Raw genomic sequence first — 20,205 nt, 5'->3', positions numbered from 1 at the left:
ATTGTCTGGCCCAGTAGTCTCCAGGTTTGACTGTGCAGCAGAATCATCTGAGAATATTATTGACAATAAAAATTCCAAGGCTCACGCATAGCACAGGGAGATCAGCTCGGTGCTTTGTGACCATCTAGAGGGGTGGGATAGGGAGGGTGGGAGGGAGGGAGATGCAAGAGGGAAGAGATATGGGAATATATGTATATGTATAACTGATTCACTTTGTCATAAAGCAGAAACTAACACACCATTGTAAAGCAATTATACTTCAATAAAGATGTTTAAAAAAAAAAAAAAAATTCCAAGGCTCAGCTCCAGAGTCTTTGAATCAGAATTTCTGGAGGTAAGGCCTTGATGTCTGGGCTTCTATTGCATGCTTCCTGGGCAGCGTCTGGGCAGATCAGAGTTTGGGAATCATTGGTCTAGATCAGATTGTTTTCTGATGTTGGAATCCCTGCCATAACATTTCTAGTGATGGGAACCCCTCCTCTCTTGATCATCCTGTCTCGGATAACCTATCATGGTGCTAGCCTACTCAAAGATTTGGGGCCATAGACTTGGAAGAAGCCACTTGGCTCATTCCCTGTAGGTTCAGAACAAATTCCTCCTTCCGCAGTGTCCTCATGTCACAGCTTTAATTTGAAATGACTGTCTGGATTGATAGCTCTCACCACTGGGGAAATGTTCTCTGGTAAAAACGGCTTCTCTCCCAAGTGACTCTGACAAAGTGTTATCAATAAATGAGTCTTCTACGTTTTGTCTTTAGGGGCTAGCATACCATTCAGTCACATAATAATCATGGCAGTTGCTCTCACAATGTGGTGCTTATGACACTCTCACTCACTCTTATTTTTCAGATATTTCTCAAAGTGGCTGAAGAGAGTGGGGTGGATGCTGAGACCTCAGGTAACCCTCCGGGGGGCTGCACATTCTCTGGGCTGTGCCCCCTGTAGGCTGTCTTAGCTCACCAGGCTTGTGCCTTTCCCTTCAAATTGTTTTATGACATTCTTACTTTTAGCGTATAGATTTGTTACAGATTCAGAGTTTGTTCTGTTACAAATAAAATGAAACATGGGGTTCCTTCCTTTTGCCTTCAGATGGCACCCTACCCGCAAGACGAAACAGACGGATCTTCGGGGACAAGCAGAGCTGTCTTCGCCCATTTACTGAAGATGATGCTGTTGATCCGAATGATTCCGACATAGATCCAGGTCCGTTTGGGCAAGATCTTCATTCCGTTGCTAGGAAGTGAATTTCTCTCTTATGTTCTTCTCAGGTGTTATCTTTCGAGGTCCTTGAACCAGGATGATAGATGCCTACAGGGTCCAAAGGGAAGAGAGAAAATGAAAAAAGCCACTTTCCCCTTTTCAGGGTTGTGCATACAGTCAATCCTGAAAGAGCCTGTCCTCACCACTTCCTTCACTGCACTGAGATCGCTCTCTCAAGATATACACACATCAAAAGATGGCCTCTCAATCCTCTGAATCCATTTCTTATCTTTTCTCGCGTTCATGAGGTGTTTAATTGTTGAATAAATGTTCTCTGAGTGGACGGAAGATTTTGAAAGAGCGAGGTGAATTTGCTTTTAGAGTTAATTGGACCCTTAGACTTAGCTGTTTTGGATGAGTGTATCCCTGTGTATTTGACTGGGATGGAGAAGGGGGAGGCAGGAAATGAAGCAAATATTGGTGAGATGTCAAGCCACCGCAGTTAGAAATGGTTTGTTTAAGACAAGGATTTCTATAAAACTTTTTCGGAACAGAAACCTTCCTGACTCTCCCATCCCTGTGCCACGTGAGTGTGTGACTCTCATGTTCTCCCTAACTTCATACATCGTTAGTGCTTAGATCACTGGAATGTGTCCACCTTTTACCAAAAATAGAATAAATGGGAGACAGATTGCTATTGTGTGTTCTCAAGTATGTCAGCCTACTTACGTGGCCTGTTTTGTAGAATATTCTGTAAGAAATTGAGGATGACTTGATTCATCTGAATGGCTTGATGTAACACCATTATGTGTGAACATCTCTCTTCAGCTGTCTCAAGGCACCTTCATTTTTCTGTGCTCATCAGATAAGAACCCAGAGGCAGAGACTGCTGCTGTCATACGTTTGGGGTCATCACTTTTCCTTGGATGTGAATTTGTCACCAAGGCCCTTTACTCCTTTACTTTTACCTTCAAATGCAAGCCTCCAAGGTGTTGCTGAAGATGCTGGAGGGAGGAGCGCGGGGCTGTCAAAAATGCCTGATATAACAGGTGACCTTCAGTGTTGGCTCTCTGCAGAATCCAGAGAAACAGACCTGCTCAGCGGGATGGACGGCAAAGGCTCCTACCAGGTGAAGGGCTGGAAACTCACACAGCAGCAGTTTGGGGCCCTTTTGTGGAAGAGGCTGCTGATTGCCAGACGGAGTCGGAAGGGATTCTTTGCTCAGGTGAGAAGTGCTGTTCCAGGCCAAGGACTCAGGCTTCCTTGATGGGCTGCAGGCTCCCTGACCAGTGAAGACAGGGCAGCATCATTGTTATAAGATGGACACTGGAGCCAGATTATCTGTATTTCAATCCCAGTTCTGCTTCTTGCACTCACGTGTCTGTTGCAGGTTACTTTTCTGAGCCTCAGTGTCCTTATCTGTAAAATGGGGATAATAATAGTACCTATGATATAATTGTTATGAAGATTAAAATGAGTAAGTGCTTAGAATGGACCTCACATTAGTAATTACCGTGTGTGTTAGTTTTATCATAAAGTAGAGTATAACAAGGACAAAGTTTAGAAAAACTGGCTGGGCAAATTAAACTTTCATAACTTCAGAGATGATATGCCCAGATGCACTCAACATATGAACTTATTGGAAACTTGATTTTTCTCTAAGTTGATGTTTATCTGAAAACTGATAGAAAAGATAACCAGAGGTCAGACCAAAAAAAAAATGATAAACAGAGAAGACTCATTACACTCTTGCCTGCATGTCAGTGTTTGCACGCTAACTTGCTGGGTTAGGAGGGATGAAATTATTCCACTCTATAAAATCAAGAAGTATAAAGAAGTTACAGAGATTCTTCTCTACAGACTACGTGAGTAATGCACAGAATATGAGTTTGGAGCATATAGACTTAGGTTTGAATTCTGGTTCTGCTACTTATTGTCTCTTTGGCCTTGGGCAAGTTACTTAGTCTCCCTGAGCCCCAGTTACCTTGTTTGTTGATTGGTGATAATGATATTACTACTTAGGGTTGTAATGATAATTAAATGAGATAATGCTCATACAGTTTTTTCCCATGGAATTAATCACCTACTGATTAATTTTCTGCATTGAAATGCAAGAACATTAGAACCAGGGGCATCATTTGGATTTTTTTTTTTTTTTAAACGGATAAATTTCTCAGGAATAAATGGAAGGAGCTTAGAGTTTGCTTATAAAGTATGTACAAGTCATTGTTTTCAGAGAAGGTACAGGTGTAAAGTTTAAGGTGGTTTAGTAAGGATTTAGATTAATCATGCTTTTTGAGGCCATCAGGGGAAGAAATAGCTGCTGTTCCCTTTCCATGGAGACAGTGCTGTAGAGTGGTTTTATCAAAGTATGGGATCTGAATGGGTCACCTAGTCTGTCTGCAGATTACAAATGAGAAGACTGAGGCCATAGGGGATGTGGCTTCACATGGATACAATTACAGTAGAGACAGAACAAAACTGCAGGTCTTCTGGCTTCTGGTCCAGGCTTCGGCTCTCAGCTTTCGTCTGAGCTGAGCTGGGCTCATGACCAGTGTGGTCTTTCTCAGGTTTTCAGGGAGAAGAGGGACCTGGTGTTCTAAGTCACCCTGACACGTGACCACTGTTTACTCTGTGAAGTTCTCAGCTCGGTGCCCCTGTCAGGGGGCCACAGCCTCTGGCCTTGTGTTGCCAGCTTCCAGAAATGCCCCGGAGGGAAGGGGTTTAGATTTCAGTCTCCATTGCTTCCAACCTGCCAAGAATGCCTTGGTGGAGCTGCGCCCTGTGCACACTCGAGTGATGGCTGGTCTGAGAGCCTGGCTGGACTCACAGGGCCTTGCCCTGTGGCCTTCTTTCTAACCCTTGTCCTTCTCCTGCGATTTCTCTTCCCTCCTACCCTCTGGTTACAGATTGTCCTGCCAGCTGTGTTTGTCTGCATTGCCCTGGTGTTCAGCTTGATCGTGCCACCCTTTGGCAAGTACCCCAGCCTGGAACTTCAACCCTGGATGTACAACGAACAGTACACGTTTGTCAGGTATGCGTTTGCCTTCTGCGCCCAAGGTGGGAGGAGACCTCAGGCCGACCAGGGTGTTCACTGTGCTGAGGGCCAAGGGGAGGGGGACTCGAGAGTTACACAGGGGCATGGATTTATCAGCTGTGGTTACAGCCCTCACACAAACTCATGTTAGATGCAACGGACAGCGGTGAACAAAACCTGAACTAACAGGCCAGTCCTCTTACGCATTTAAACTCCATTCCTCTTTATACGCTGTTGTAAGGAACATATGTGTTTTATGTAAGTAATCTGCCCTTGCAAAAAAAATCTATGATTGAGCTATAATATATTTGGATTTTCATAGCTGTGTCTTTATTCTGTAGTTGAACACATGGCTTCCATACACTCAGAGCATTGCACCTCCAGGTTCTTGTTTTCTGCATGATGCAATTCGTGTATGTATTATTTAGTCTTTTAGCTTATAGATAATAGCTAGCTAGTGTTTGGTTTTTAGACCAAAATACCAGCTACTCTGTAACAATCCAGCGCTTCAAACAAAAGGACAAAGGAATTTCTGCATCACGTTATACAGGAGTTTTCCTCAGTCCCATAGTATTTGCAGATCTTTCGATCGGGGAAGTGTGTCAGTGATGTCAAAGGGAAGCTTTAAAGAAAAAAAAAAAAAAAAAAAAAAAAATATATATATATATATATATATATATATGTAAACATGTGAATCAGTCTCTTTTTCTCTAATCCCATGCTTCCTTCCTATTTAGTGCAGGTTTACTTTCTTCTTTCCTTTCCAAGCTGCTGACCTTGTATTGCCCGAGGCTGTGGAACACAGGGGCTTGTTTTGTGTTTGTAACCTGTATCCATCATTGTTTGTGTTTTCCAGTTGTCCGTGCAAACATTCAGCCCATAAAATCAGCCCGCCCTTTCCTAGAAAATCCCTGTTGTCTGTGCCTAATGGATAATTGTGAAAGTACTTTTGAAATACTGATCTATAGCGAATTCATGTACTTCACATTAAAATATATACGTAAATGTGTGTATATACGTGGGTGGGTGTGTACACATGCGTGTGCACATCTCTATACATATAACTTATTTACACAAGCTCCACTTCGGAGTGCTGTATGTTACCTTGATACCAAATGTATGGCCAGAGGCTGAGTTCCTTGTGGGTGGGTTCTGTGTTTTATTAATTTCCGTTTCAAGAGTTTGGCATACAGGAAGTACTTAATAAAGTGTTTAATTTAAAAAAAAATCGCCTTCCTCCTCCCGATTCATGGTTTTAATGAATTGCTGAGCTGGCTGCCTCTCGTGTGCCTACAGTAATGACGCTCCTGAGGACGTGAGCACCCAGGAGCTCTTGAGCGCTCTCACTGGAAAGCCTGGCTTCGGGACCCGATGTATGGAAGGAAACCCAATCCCGTGAGTGCCACTTGAGCCGTGAGCCCCTCCACGGCTGGCTTCTTGTGCTTGTCACCTGGTTTGATCTCTACACTGCTTTTTATCATTTGTTATGCCACATGGTGACTACCGTCATTTGCCCTTTGAAACATTTTTTATTTTAAAAAAGTTAATATAGTGGTTTAATCAGACCATCTAGGAACAAACATAACAGACTAGGAGAGTCTTCTAGCATCTTGCCAGGCAAATGACTATAGACATTTGTTTACTGCTTTAGAAATGAATATTTAATTTAAATAGTCCTTTATACTGATCCCTTTTCTCCAGCTCCTATACCTAAGTGCAGAGACAGGCTCCCATTATGTATAATTTGCAGTTTTGTTGATCAGCTTCTTCACTCTAAAAGCCTGAAAAGATGGCATAGTTTTTATAAAAATGGACATTTTCTTCTTTCAGAGTTGCATATTTTTATCATATTCTCCTTCAAAGTCCTTTAAAAAAAAGTAGGCAGTGTATAAATAAATTCAGTGAAATACCCATACGACTCTAAGTGTATATGGGAGGAAGGCACGTCCAGAGATCTTTGTGAGTAAAGACAATGAAGAGAGGTGAGGAGCTTCTGAGAGAACCCAACGATGGTAGAGGCAGGTTCAAGTTTCCAGGCTCAGGTAGGTTGTTAACCACAGACTGAGGAATTATGGAGAGTGTGGGAAGGTGTGGAAAGATTGGAGAAGGCCTAACTTGAATTCCAGGTTTTAAAGGGAAGATAGTGAGCCTGCAGGAGACAGACAAGTGAGCATACCACCTGTGTGTGCCAGGTTTTAGAACAGATTGCTAAGTGGATAGCCATTATGTACTTGTTAGCGCTTATCAATTGAGTACTTACTGAACATTTGTTAGTACTTAACACTTGCTAAGTGGTAAATCCTGACAGTCAGTATCAGTTCCTAAAAAACAAGGTGACCAAGGTGGAGACGGTCAGAGATTTCACAGGACTTTTAATGAGATTCCACTTGGAAGTTCTCTGTAGGCGAGAGAGGAGAGTGAGATGAGGTATAACACAGGTAGGTGGATTCATCACATGCCAGCTCAACAATATGGACTCATAGATGGATGCCAGCCAAGGAAGGATCTGTAGGAGCCAGGTCTGCATTGAGAGGTGCAGGCCTGACATCACTGGGGGCAGAGCACCCACTGACGTGTACTGGGGTCCGTCTGATGTAAGGGCCCCACTGTGGAGACTGTTAGGTTTTTCAGAAAGTAGTAGAACTGATCTCAGCCAGTGATCTTGTGAAGGTTTTAGAGCGTGAGCTTCAGGACGACACCATCTTAGTCTGACTTTTCCATTTAGTCCAGGTGCTTCAAAGAGAGAACTAGAGGGCAATCCACAAAACTGTTCATTTGATAGAAGAATCTTCTAAAGACTGTGGCTCTGCTTCATATTGTAGAGTTTTGAAACTGGAAGGGATGTTAGAAATGCCTTGTTGAAATGTGACTTATTGAGACAAGTCATTTCATACTTCTGTTTCACTAGTGGAGAAAATAGGCCCTGAGAGGGCAAGTGACTTACTGATGGTATCACAGTAATTCAGAGCTCACGTCAGACATAAAGGCCTGTCTTTAGTTACCTGGGATGCTTGCAAACAGTCTAGCTCTTCATGGGCCAACAACTGTCGCCCCCATTCACTCCCCAAAATCCTCTACTCATTTTGAAACATAAAGTGAATCCTGACACTCTCCACCAGGTTTCAGCACATTGAGCGTAAAATGCAGACTCCTTCCCAGGCCTATGTCCTATGGCCCCTGCCTCCCTCTCCTCCTCATTTCCCATCACTCTCCCTCGTAGCTCATCACTTTCCAGCCCCACTGCCTTCCTGTTGTTCCTTAAATGTAGAACACTTGGGACCTTTTCACCTGTGCTCTGTTGCTTCTGCTTGTAATATTTTTCCCCTGAATCCCTGCCTAGCTTGTTCTCTCCCATCATTTAGGTTTTGGCTGAAGTATATGACCTCTTCAGATGGTCCTTTCTCACCAGTCACTCTGCCTTTATTTTGCTTCACTTTTGGCTATCTAAGATCATATGATTTAATTGCTTGTTATCGAACTCTTTCCTGGGAACACAAACTTCATGAAGGCAGAGACTTTGTCTTTTCACCCCAAATTCTCAAATACGCAGGACAGTGTCTGGCACATAGTAGATGCACAGTGAATGTTTGTTGAGTGAACATGTGGGTGAGTGATTGAATGCTGGTGATTGGATTGACTTGAGTTCAGTATATGAGCATTTAGGCCCTCTTTGTGTTCCATCATCCTTCACTGTAAATGAGTTTGTAGCTTACAAGTCTGTGGGCGGAATGTGTTCCATCATCCCTCACTGTAAATGAGTTTGTACCTTACAAGTCTGTGGGGCAGATCAAATAACCAAGTGATGAGGGGATAGATGCATGTTTGCAGTTGTTATTGATTGGTCCTGTGCTCTGAGGCAATACGAGAGGCCAGGCCCTCTTGGGTGATCCTACCTTTGATGTCCCTTTGCAGAGACATGCCCTGCTCGGTGGGGGAGGAGGAGTGGACCACCACCCCAGTCCCCAAGACCATCACGGACCTCTTCAGAAATGGGAACTGGACAATGGAGAACCCCTCCCCCACCTGCCAGTGTAGCAGCGACAAAATCAAGAAGATGCTGCCCGTGTGTCCCCTGGGGGCTGGGGGGCTGCCTCCTCCACAAGTGAGTCACTTTCAGGGTGTGACCGTTCAGGTGGGGTGCAGGGTGGGCTTGGGGAGAAGGCATGGGTGACCTGCCATGTCAGGAGGGTCTCTTTCAGTCTTGATTCTTGTCATAGGGAAAAGCATGTGAGTTTTGAGAGGAGGGGGCTTGGAGCACATTGTTCCTGTATCTGAGGGAGCTTAGCCTGCTTCTCTCTTTTGAAGTCAGCCTAGTTTCCTTACTGGTTCGAGGTACAACCAGAATGCAACACTCTGGATCAATGAGCTGTGGAAGGCACACTGTGGACTCTCTGGTGTCACAGGACAGACTGTGACAAGCCCAGCTTCATCTCTGCCTCTGCCACAGATGAGCTGGTGACCTTGGACAGGCCACTCTGAGTCCCTAGGCCTGTTTCCTCACCGCTGAATTAGGGAGGCGCGCCCATAAAACTTCTGTGGGTCTTACAACTCTGACATCCTCTGAAACTCTGAGTGTGGGAAACAGTTCTGAGCCATTTTTTCTGAGAATGATTTCAGGAAGAGGCTTGCTTTTGCTGTCTCTCTGCTGCCTTATCAGCATCCAGGTTGCAGGGTGAGGAGAAGGAATTTCAAATGGTGTTGAAAACTTAAAGCAGTCCTTCTTGGTTACCTTTCTTTAAAATAAGAGCTCATCTCTTCATCAGTATAACTCCAATGAACAGAAGAATTCACTAGGCATGGTCAATGGTGCTGCTCCCTAAAATCCTTTTGTAACCATAAAGAATGATACTTCACGGTCTAGCACTTAGTTGTTCAGAATAATTTGCTGGGGCTCTCCTTGGCTTGCCATAAGTGAATGGCCCTGCTGAGAGCAGAATGGACCAGACCTTGGTGGCTGGCTGATGGCAGAACCTGGGCCCTGTGGGCAGAGTCTGGTCACACTGTGGTACATGTTTGAGGGACATGTGTCATTGTTGTCCTTGATTTGTTTTCTATTCCAATTCTGGTCCATAAAGACACATGCACTTGGTTTTTCTGTGATAACAGAGAAAACAGAACACTGCGGACATCCTTCAGAACCTGACGGGAAGAAACATTTCGGATTATCTGGTGAAGACGTATGTGCAGATCATAGCCAAAAGGTCATTATTTACTATACTTGGCGCCTGCTTAATCATTACTGATCAGAGGAAGTAAAAGCCAAAAAAAATAGTAGATTGAGTAGTGGGGGGGAACATCACATTTTGACCTGATGTTGTCTTTTGGAAGTTTAGGATATTCTTTCAAACTAGAAGAGATGATGGGAAGTATTATGAGCATTCAGCTTCAAGACTGAGGTTGCATGGTTCCAGGATGAAAATAAATCTGGATTCAAATTCTAATTCTGCTGCTTATTAACGTTTTTGACCACGGGCAGCCAGTTATCCTATTAAAGCCTTAGGTTGTATAAAATGTGATAATGTTGCTCTTATTAGTTTGTCATGAGGATTAAATGAAATTATACATGTGAAGTACCTCTCATGGATGGAATGAATGATAATACATGGCATTATAAAGAGAACCCTGGCCCAACTTAACGGCCTGTCTTGGCTCTGGAGCCTTGGAAGAGCCATATAGCTTCCTGGGGCCTGGGATGGGAATCGTCCCTTTGTCCAGCATATCCGTGCCACAAATGCTACCTGCACACGCCCTCTTGTTTATCAGATTGACTGTCACTGTATTACAGTACTTGTGTTCATGTAACCCTTATTTTACATAATAGTGGCCCTATTGACCTTCAAAGAAATTAACAGGAGACATAGGATAAAACATAGTATATGTAGAGGTCGGTATTACCCATGGTTTCAGGCATCCGCTGGGGTCTTGGAATGTATCCCCTCCAGATAAAGGGGGACTGCTGTATTTAGTTGATGCTCAGAAAATGTTTGTTCTAGCTTCCTTCCTATCAGCTTGGTTAGTTGGGCCCCTAAGTTAGGAGTTCTAGTGACTTTTAATGACAAGGGTATGCTTGAATGACAGTTACTGTGAGTTTCCAAGAAAGAGGCATAATCTCTCCATATGTCATCCATAATTGACCTATTATTTTGAATTTAAAAAAGTTTCTAGTTTGATCACCTCTGTTGGTTTTTGAGTTGTTCTTAATATAAGGCATGACCTTCATATAAATAATAAGGTTTTAATATGGGGAGAAGAAAAGACATGCTGATTAGGACTTCTTTCCATTGACAAGACCCTACAGCACCAGCCTGACCGTAGGGTTATTTCTGTCCCTTTGTTGTATCCTCAAGTAGATATTTACTCCTTTTGCATCATCAGGAATAGGATCAATGTTTCTTTGGACTGATTTCTGGTTTCTTTGTCTTTGGCCTTCTGCAGCTTAAAGAACAAGATTTGGGTGAATGAGTTTAGGTAAGTTGACCTCGCTGTGCCTTCTTTTCATTTTCCTTGACTCCTAAAGTTCAGGAGGATGATTGTGATGCAGTTTTCTTGGATCCCGGGAAGTTGTTAGTTTAGGGATTGTTTTGCCTTTAGCATTTCTGCTCAGTGCCCAGCTGCCACTTCAGAGGCCTTTGGAATATTTGGCACACTGATGTCCTTGAGGAGATTTAGAAGTTCCTTGTGGGTCTCTAGGGACTTGACAGGAAGCACGATGTTTTGAGGGAAAACCTATGCTAGTTAAACTTACCAAATCAAATTCCTAGGAGTCCTAGTGACTCAAGGACAATTTTTCAGGTCTTTGGAATAACCAAGGAGGTCTTAGATGAAATAAGAGGCATCAAGACCATCTATGTTCATTGTATTTCAACTCATTTATCCCTCTGAGTTTTTTTTAAATAATGATGTTTCTATTAGAAAATAAAACCAGAGTTCCATCAGGATAGCAAGAATCATTCTCTCCTGTGCTGCAGTCAGGCTGTCTCCGACCCACCCTCCACCTCCACCCCTGCCCATATCCCTCTAAGTTTTGAAGGAGCAGATGGGACTGGGGAAGAAAAGAAGGAAGGATCCTTGAAGTCCATCAGTTCTCATGAGAAATGAGATACCTTACATGGCTGCCTCAAAATATGGCTCTTTGTCCCTGCCTCCCATCTTCCTTCTTTGCCTTTTCTCCAAGAGCCAGGACTTACTGAGTAACTGAGCAGGGCGGATGCAGGACCTTTCGTGGTTCTCCTGCTATGGAAGAGCCACGGCCTGTCTCTAAACCCTTTCAGACCTCTCTGGTCAGTGTCTTCACTGCTCATCCTGACTTCCCATCTGCTTGCCTGGAGACCCACGTTCAGGCCAGAGCCACCAGAGGTGGGAGGAGCATCTGTGAGATGGATGAGCATTCTTTCCTCAACATCTCAGATGTCTCACTCTATGTATAATCAGACCCAGGTCCCTCCCACTTGGGCAGGAGACAGAAGAGTTAAGAGATTGCCAGAATCCATTAGAGGAGGCCAAGGTGAAACTTTCTCTGAGTCTTACTTGGGTCCTACTTTGAACAGGCAGTTCATCTAAATGAAGCATTACATACTTACGTGGTGTCTGCTGCTGAATGTTATTGGATCCCACACCGCCTGTGTTTTAATATCAGGCTGTTCTTTTAGGTACGGTGGATTTTCCCTGGGTGCCAGTAATTCTCAATCACTTCCTCCGAGTGAAGAAGTTAATGATGCCATCAAGCAAATGAAGAAACACTTGAAGGTGGCCAAGGTACAGTATCCATCCCAAGACATGTCAGACAGAAAATGAGTTGCTAGTACGTGGGAGTAGTTGGCAGGTAGATGATCACCTGGCAGCTTATTGTTTAAGACTTTCAAATACAAAGCCATCACTGGGCATTTAGTGATCTTGGGCCAGCCAAGACTGAGCTACTCAGTATGTTATTTACTATCTGAAAGTGCAGATCAAAAACAAATGCAGAGATTTTAAATCTCTCAATAACTTAAGCATAGCCAGTGGATAAATAAACTGGGCATCAAACATACTTTTCTGAAACAATCTCTGGTTAAACAGGAAATGAATCATTTTCTTTAACCTGGCAGCTAGTTTTAGTACCTAATAAGCATTCACTTCATTTATCTGTATCTCAAGTTCCCCATTTCTAAGTTTGAATTGAGGAGGTCAGATGATATGGCCTCTAGGGTCACAGACAGCAGGAATTGTCTTAGAGTCTGTATCTCTGCCCTTGAGGCACAGACCCCATGTCTGATGCATCTGCATACTGAGTGTAGTTCTGGGTCTTAGGAGGATGTCAAGGGAGCATGGTGAAGAATCCTCACCACCAGTTACAGCCAGACATCTACATCTTGGGACTTTGAGTCACAGGGTTTCCCTCTGGTTCCTTTAAGACCTGTGGCTCATGGCAACAACACTGCTTTAGACTTCTGGTCCCTTGTTTCTCAGGAGCCAGTTATTCAGTGGCTTCAAGGTTCATTTCAATGAACGACGCAGTGGCAGTGTTGCCCTTCACAAGGTTGTCCCATTGTCCACAGACTCCAGACTTTCTGTTGCCCTCCCCTGTGAACCATCCCACTGAGGCAGCTTTCTGTCATTCACAGGACAGTTCTGCAGATCGATTTCTCAGCAGCTTGGGAAGGTTCATGACAGGACTGGACACGAAGAATAACGTCAAGGTAAAGCCCTTTGTTCCAATAGCTTTTTTGGTTTTGGCCGCTCCTTGGTGTTTGAGGGATCTTAGTTACCCAACCAGGGATTGACCCCGGTCCCCAGGGCAGTGATAGCACCGAGTCCTAACCACTGGACCAGGGAATTCCCTCCAATAGCTTTTTTTTTTTAAATATTTGTTTATTTATTTTGGCTGTGCTGGGTCTTAGCTGCAGCATGTGGGATCTAGTTCCCTGACCAGGGATTGAACCCCGGCCCCCCGCATTGGGAGTGCAGAGTCTTACCCACTGGACCACCAGGGAAGTCCCCTCCAATAGCTTTTTGATGAACAGTGATCCCTATGTTCCCCCGAAGTACTTTCAGCTCATGATAACATTGATTCATGACAGAAATATCTCTTAATTTTACTGGTGAGGCTGTACAATATGACGATGAAGAGAACTTGCTTTGCCACCGGTCACGCCAGGGGAACCATTATGAACTTGACCGAGTTACTTAACCTGTTTAAGCCTCAGTTTCCTAATCTATAAAATGCAGGCAGTAATCGTGGCTACCTCAAAGCTATGGTGAGGGTTAAATGAGTTAAAGGTAGCACAGTGCCTGGCCACACGGTCAGTGCTGGGCACACCCTGGCCGCTGTTACCTCTTTGCCATGTTCTCTGATCATGTTTTGTCTCGTGGTACGACTGGAATTTCTGGAGTGCACATGCGTGTTTTGTGTGTGTGCCCCTACCTCCGGGAGCAGGGTTTGGGAGCAGTACCTCGCACCTGGTATGTTTTATTTCAGGTGTGGTTCAACAACAAGGGCTGGCACGCCATCAGCTCTTTCTTGAATGTCATCAACAATGCCATTCTCCGGGCCAACCTGCAGAAGGGAGAGAACCCTAGCCAGTATGGGATTACTGCCTTCAATCACCCCCTGAACCTCACCAAGCAGCAGCTCTCGGAAGTGGCTCTGTAAGTATCACTGTGTCTGAATCGGGAGAGGGAGAGGGTGTTTGGGGGAATCATGGAGCAGGGGAAGGAAGTATGAAGCTGGTTGTAGAGTAACAGCTGGGGAAACAGGTTCATTATGGTATGTTTGGGTTGGTCCAGGCTCTGGACAGAAAATGATCAGTTTATGAATTGGCTGGGCAGGGATTAAACTGCAGAAGATACATGACTCTGATATATCAAAGCCATTATTACATTTAGGGAATTCACATAAAGTAAGTTAAATTGTTAATATAATTCTAAAATATTTTAACTCACCCTTAACACAGTGTTTAATAAAAAAATCAGTTTCATTTGTTTTGAAATCACTATTTTTAAACTTGGCAAAACATGCTTTTGTCAGCTTGTGTTTAATTCCTTGAGTGTGTGTGTGTGTGTGTGTGAGTGTGAAGTTAAAACCAGTATAATCTAGTTCAGAGTGTATAGCCTTTGAAATCATAGAGATCTGGGTTTGAATCTGGTTTCTAAACTTTCCAGATGTATGGTATTAAGTGAGGCAATTCATGTAAATTGCCAAGTCCGGCCTTCAACACATGGTTGATATTCAACCCACGTTAGGTTCCTTTCCTGTATGTGGAGCATGGCACAGTTATTACTTCTGCTTCACTCGTATAGAATATCAATATATGTCACTAGGATCTTTATACCAAGCTTATGTAACATTTATGCAGAGAAATAGTTGATATTATACCCCATTTCATGGACTTATACGACTATTCTTATAATAAGGATCTGATGGAATTTTTGTACGTGTTAGGTTGATACGCCACGAGCTTTTGTTGTCAAACTTATTTATAGCCAGAAATTGTTGTTTGAATAGTTTCACACTAATATTTCTGCTTTATTAAGTTTTCAAGCTACACTGCTCCCTTATGTGTGAAAATTTACAACTTGTTGCTCATAGAAGGTCAAGAATAGTGGAACAAAGTGAATGCCGTTAGGCCACTCTTAGACTTCCTTTAATAGTTTCATTTTGGCAGTAGACCCTTTTGACCTCAGTAGAATCAGTTTTGCATTTGAATTATCGAGTTTTTTTTTTTTTAACTTGAAAATAATCATCTTTAACCCTGAATAAAATATATGTGGTGAAGAGATTTTTTTCCCTGGGCTATGCTTCAAATATTTGTGTGTGTATGTGTCCCTGATTGAGTCCTCAGCTGCACTGTCTGTCTTTTTCAGGATGACCACATCAGTGGACGTCCTCGTGTCCATCTGTGTCATCTTTGCGATGTCCTTCGTCCCGGCCAGCTTTGTCGTGTTCCTGATCCAGGAGCGGGTCAGCAAAGCGAAGCACCTGCAGTTCATCAGCGGAGTGAAGCCTGTCATCTACTGGCTCTCCAATTTTGTCTGGGACATGGTAAGAATGCTGGTCTGCTGCTGCTATATAAACCTCCATCAGGGCTCTGGATTGGATGGATGAAAGAGCTCCTGGCCATCAGCAGGAGATGTTCTAGCTAGTCCAAAGATGAACAAAAGAGGAAAAGGCAGGCGCAGTTGTACACTTTCATGTGACCAAACACAGCCTTAAGTCCAGGGCTGATCTCACACCAGAGGAAATCTGTCCACATGGACTGCAATTCATACCACCACCACCTCATTCCCTAAGTGACAACTTTTCAAAGAAACTGAGGTGGAAGACTTAGTCAAAACTCAAAGCCAGTGCCTCTAACTTGTCTGATAGAGCTTTAACCTCCAGAGTCAGGCTGTTCTTTGTCTTACTAGGAACTCAATCTGTCATTTGAAAACTTTATATGTTTTACTGGAAGCTTATCCATCCATTGCAAATCTATTTTCATGCCAGCTGTAATATATTGCTTCTATTTGGACCAATATGGAGGACTTCAAAGAATTCTGAACTTCTAATTTTTATAAAGTGGAGTTGAAATGTATCTCCCTATGGGGTCCATTAATTTGTAGGCCACACAGAGGAAATTTAATTCTTCTCCCACTGGACAGCCCCTCAGATATTTGAAGACATCCGTCATTTATCCTAAGTCTTCCCCAGATAAGATGATATATGAGAACATACTTTGTAATCTCTAGATCACTGTACAGATGTGAGTGACGATGGTGATGTCTGTGTTGATTATAGCAAGCCTCTCAGACTTGTCATTGTTCTGACCTGATTGCCTCTCTGCGGCCGTGCTCCATATTGTTAATAAGCCATTTGAAAAGCAAAGCCCAGAATTAACCTTACATTCAGGCTGTGGTCTGAATGGTTATGAGTCTAGAGGGAGTTGATCTTTATCCCATATTCCTATTACTCAGCCCAAGGGTATTTCATCTTGGAAGCAGCACTGTCTTGTTGGCAACTTGGCAGTGAACTATTTCACAGGTATTGTTTATGGGGTCTCTTTCACTGTATACTAATGCAATTGACTTTTTTGAACCTTTATATTTATACACAAATCTAAAACTTGATATATATATATCAAACTTTATATATAGCTTTGTATATAAATATAAAGGTTGTTAAAAACACATATAAAAGTTTATATTTATCCCCGTTAAACTGAATTTTATGTAGTGTCCATTTGTTTTGGTTTTATCTTGATCCAGTAATTGCTTTATTGAGTAAGCACATACATACTGACTGCTCACTACGTGTCTGACTCTGCCAGGCACTGCAGATTCAGAGATGAAAAGATCAAGTCCCTGACTCAGGAATACCACTTATCTTCCTGTGTATTATCTGTCCCTCACTGCTTTAGAACCTCTGAAATTTGCTATAACCATGTCTTCATCTAAGTTGTTTGAAAAGCACAATTGAGTAGGATGGGACTGAGACGTAGAGCCCTGTGGTCTGAAGCTACAAATACTTCTAACAGCTGACAAGCCCACTACCACCTCCCTGCCTCTGCTCTGCTCTGCCAGCTATGAATTCCCGTAATTGTTCTGTGATCAAGTCTTTATTTCTGCATTTTAATGCTTGAGACACTGTCAGGACAGACTTTAAAATTAGTCTCAGTGTGATGAAACAGTTCTGACATTCATGTTATGAGTGCTTACCTCATAAATAGATCACAAGTGAGCTTGAACTTGGGCAGACTATAATACAGCATTAATGATGAAGCAGACACAGTCGTCTTCGGGAAGAATAACGGCAGCTTACTTGCTACCTGTGAAATTGAAATTACTCTGACTGGGAATCCATCGTTCAGTAAGTTTACTGAGCGTGACACCTTGGCTTATCTGTTGGAAAGACAGAAAGGACGTGCAGTTTATAAAACCAGCCGGGGGTAAAATGCTTGTCAACACGTATTGTCCAGTATTTTGATTAATAGTTCTTGTGGCTTCATTAATTCAAAGTTCTTCTTCAATATGTTTATTTGCCCTTTCTTGTCTGATGATGATGAAGACTTGAGACGTGTTGTATCTTTGACTTAAGGGTGACCTTGATTTCCTCGTTTCACTTTTAGTGCAACTATGTGGTCCCTGCCACGCTGGTCATTATCATCTTCATCTGCTTCCAGCAGAAGTCCTATGTGTCCTCCACCAACCTGCCTGTGCTAGCCCTTCTACTGCTGCTGTATGGGTAAGGTACCTCTGGATGGGGCATATGGTATCAGATGTCAGGGGGAAGGCAGGGGACACCCAGTGGACATGTGTCTTTGTGCCTCACCAGGTGGTCCATCACACCTCTCATGTACCCAGCCTCCTTCGTGTTCAAGATCCCCAGCACAGCCTACGTGGTCCTCACCAGCGTGAACCTCTTCATCGGCATCAATGGCAGCGTGGCCACTTTTGTGCTGGAGCTCTTCACCAACAATGTGAGTTCTGCAGAAAGAGATGCTGGGATGAGCATAGTGTTTAGTCATGATCTTATTCCGCTTGCCTGCGGTGTTGACACCATGGACCACTCTGTCCTTTTGCAGAGTCTGTCTTTCCTGGGTTTGCATACCATCTCTCGCTTCTCCTTTTCCTTATATGTCTCTGATCACATTTTTCTGTTTCCTTTGACAAGTTCTTGTATACTCCTTTCTGTTTAAATGTTGCTTTCCCCAGTATTCAGTTCTCTGGCATCTTGTTTCCCACTTTAGATGCTCTCTCTGGGTGATGGCATTCATGCTGGAAGATTTCACCACCACCTCTCAGTGCCTCATGTTGTTCTCTCTCACATCCATGCATACCTTTAGCCCCGACTCTCCTTTTGAACTCTATTCTCATGTTCTCACTTGCCCAGTGGATGGCTCCATTTAGATTAATTGAAGGACACCCCAGACTGGCCATGTCCTAAATCATCTTCCCCTCAGAACCCAGTATTTCTCTTGCCATTCCTGTCATGCTGGATGGCATTACCATCCACCCAGTCACCCCAGCTGGGGCAATATTAGAGCCATTTTATATGCTTTGCTTTTGCTTATTTCCCACATTCAGTTGGTTACCTTGCCAGTTCCTCCCATTACAGATCTCTTAAACAAGGTTCCCTGTCCATTCTTGTTGTCATTGCCTTCATCCAGACATCTTAACTTAGCCCACAAAGCTTTTCAGAGGTGTACAACCCTTCCTTGACAGTTCTCATCACACTCTTTCCCAAGACATGGTAAGCTTTGGCTGAGTGGTCCCTTCAACCCTCCATACTCCTGTAGGCCTGGTTCAAGATCCCCAGCACAGCCGACGTGGTCCTTACTAGCGTGAACCTCTTCATGGGCGTCAATGGCAGTGTGGCACTTTGGCGCTGGAGCTCTTCACCAACAATGTGAGATACTACCCAATTCTGTGACTCCTCTGTCACGGAATCGGGTAGTATCTCACTAACCCTTCATGACTGAGCTTGAATGTGAAGCTTTCCTTACCTGCCTTATGGGAGGTGCTCTCTCTTCCCTGTGCTCTCAAAGCCCACACAGTTCATGCCTCCAGTACAACACATCCAGTTATGTAGCAATTTCCTGTTTCCATGTTTCTTTTCCTCAGAGTAGAGACTAGACTGTTTCTTATTAATCTCTGCCTCTCCTGTGCCCTGCCACAGTGCATCCAGCACATAGCAACTTACTCAGTTGTTGGGTATTTGGCCACTGCTGGACTGATGTATTTGAGAAGAATTTTTTAAACTCCAACAAAATCCTGAAACTGAAGTATTGACCCAGACATGAGCAATTTGCTTTTAAAATGCTAAGCAGATATTTTATGATGGATTAGCTTCTGATTAAATATAATCATGTTTCTAAACTTTGTTCATATTTCTCCCATACTCATAGCATTATTCCAGATTTTCTAAAGAGCAAAATTTTATTACGTTATATATCACCCTCTATGGCTACTGCTATTTATTGGTATCTGAATTCAAAGATTCAATTTGACTTCAGGGAATCAAATTTTTTTTTCACTTCCATATTTTAGACTTTGGTTAATTTTTAGCCTGAATCACGAAAGACAGTCTCTCTCTGTCTTATTTTTTTAGAAGCTGAATAACATCAATGATATCCTGAAGTCGGTGTTCTTGATCTTCCCACATTTTTGCCTGGGACGGGGGCTCATTGACATGGTGAAAAACCAGGCAATGGCTGATGCCTTGGAAAGGTTTGGTGAGTGACAGTAGTAGCTGTAGGATGTTTTAATAGAGATGGCAGTTTGCATGGGCCTTGGTACTTTGGCCTTTGTTTTGGAAAGAGGGTGGTGACTGGGCACAGGACTTCTCTCCACTGATAGGGCTCATGTCAGTACAGCTGGCTGTGGCATGGGTCTTGTGACACAACCATTTGTCTGAAAGATGAGACAGTAATTTTGGAGGTGAGGAAAATATTGGCTTAAGCTTGGACCCAGTGCCTGATACCACTGGTGGGGTTTGCCAGAGTCATTGGAAAAGTCAAACAACAGCTTTGAGAATTAGGCCATCTAGATTTTTAACATGCCAGAGAATCAGAAGGAAAGATGCAAACTTTGGCTCTATTGGGAAAATCATGGACCTGCAGATGGGGTCATATATTACCTTTTACACAGTCTATAAAAAGGTAATTTACTGCAGCTCTTTCTACATTTAGAGTCTTTAAATTTATTTCTCCTGTGGCCACATTACTATTCTTTATTGACTGGCTCATATAGTTAGATGGGCCATGTTATTTAATGGGCATAGAGGAGGGACTTTTTTTAAACTTGGAGGTACAAGGAGATATATAAGGATTTTAAGGAATATTTACATAAAACCAGATGAGTTGAGTCACCAGGTTACATTATATGCTATTGAAAGAGGCATCTTTTAAATGTGCTTTCTAATCTTTCTTAGTGAAGCTTATAATTTGTTAAAATACTGACCCTAAAAATTACCCTGGATCGTTTGCCTTTTTACAAAGGATTTTTGGCATGTCT

General features: G+C 43.1%; 1 protein-coding gene across 9 annotated transcripts in view; it reads left to right on the top strand.

Annotated features, from left to right (window-relative positions):
• ABCA1 (ATP binding cassette subfamily A member 1) overlaps positions 1–20,205 on the top strand; it is a 139,100-nt gene that overhangs the window by 105,072 nt on the left and 13,823 nt on the right. For all 9 annotated transcript variants that reach the window (XM_057547558.1, XM_007178271.3, XM_007178270.3 and 6 more), the window contains 15 exons: positions 849–897; positions 1,089–1,202; positions 2,276–2,424; positions 4,109–4,233; positions 5,533–5,631; positions 8,149–8,338; positions 9,343–9,437; positions 10,672–10,704; positions 11,886–11,991; positions 12,840–12,914; positions 13,694–13,863; positions 15,079–15,256; positions 17,319–17,434; positions 17,525–17,669; positions 19,301–19,424. In XM_057547558.1, coding sequence (XP_057403541.1) covers positions 849–897; positions 1,089–1,202; positions 2,276–2,424; positions 4,109–4,233; positions 5,533–5,631; positions 8,149–8,338; positions 9,343–9,437; positions 10,672–10,704; positions 11,886–11,991; positions 12,840–12,914; positions 13,694–13,863; positions 15,079–15,256; positions 17,319–17,434; positions 17,525–17,669; positions 19,301–19,424 — 1,768 coding nt within the window. The remainder of the gene's footprint in view (positions 1–848; positions 898–1,088; positions 1,203–2,275; positions 2,425–4,108; positions 4,234–5,532; positions 5,632–8,148; positions 8,339–9,342; positions 9,438–10,671; positions 10,705–11,885; positions 11,992–12,839; positions 12,915–13,693; positions 13,864–15,078; positions 15,257–17,318; positions 17,435–17,524; positions 17,670–19,300; positions 19,425–20,205) is intronic.

Source organism: Balaenoptera acutorostrata, chromosome 6 (assembly GCF_949987535.1).
Source record: "Balaenoptera acutorostrata chromosome 6, mBalAcu1.1, whole genome shotgun sequence".
Taxonomy (NCBI): domain Eukaryota; kingdom Metazoa; phylum Chordata; class Mammalia; order Artiodactyla; family Balaenopteridae; genus Balaenoptera; species Balaenoptera acutorostrata.
This window is presented reverse-complemented; position numbering and strand designations above follow the sequence as displayed.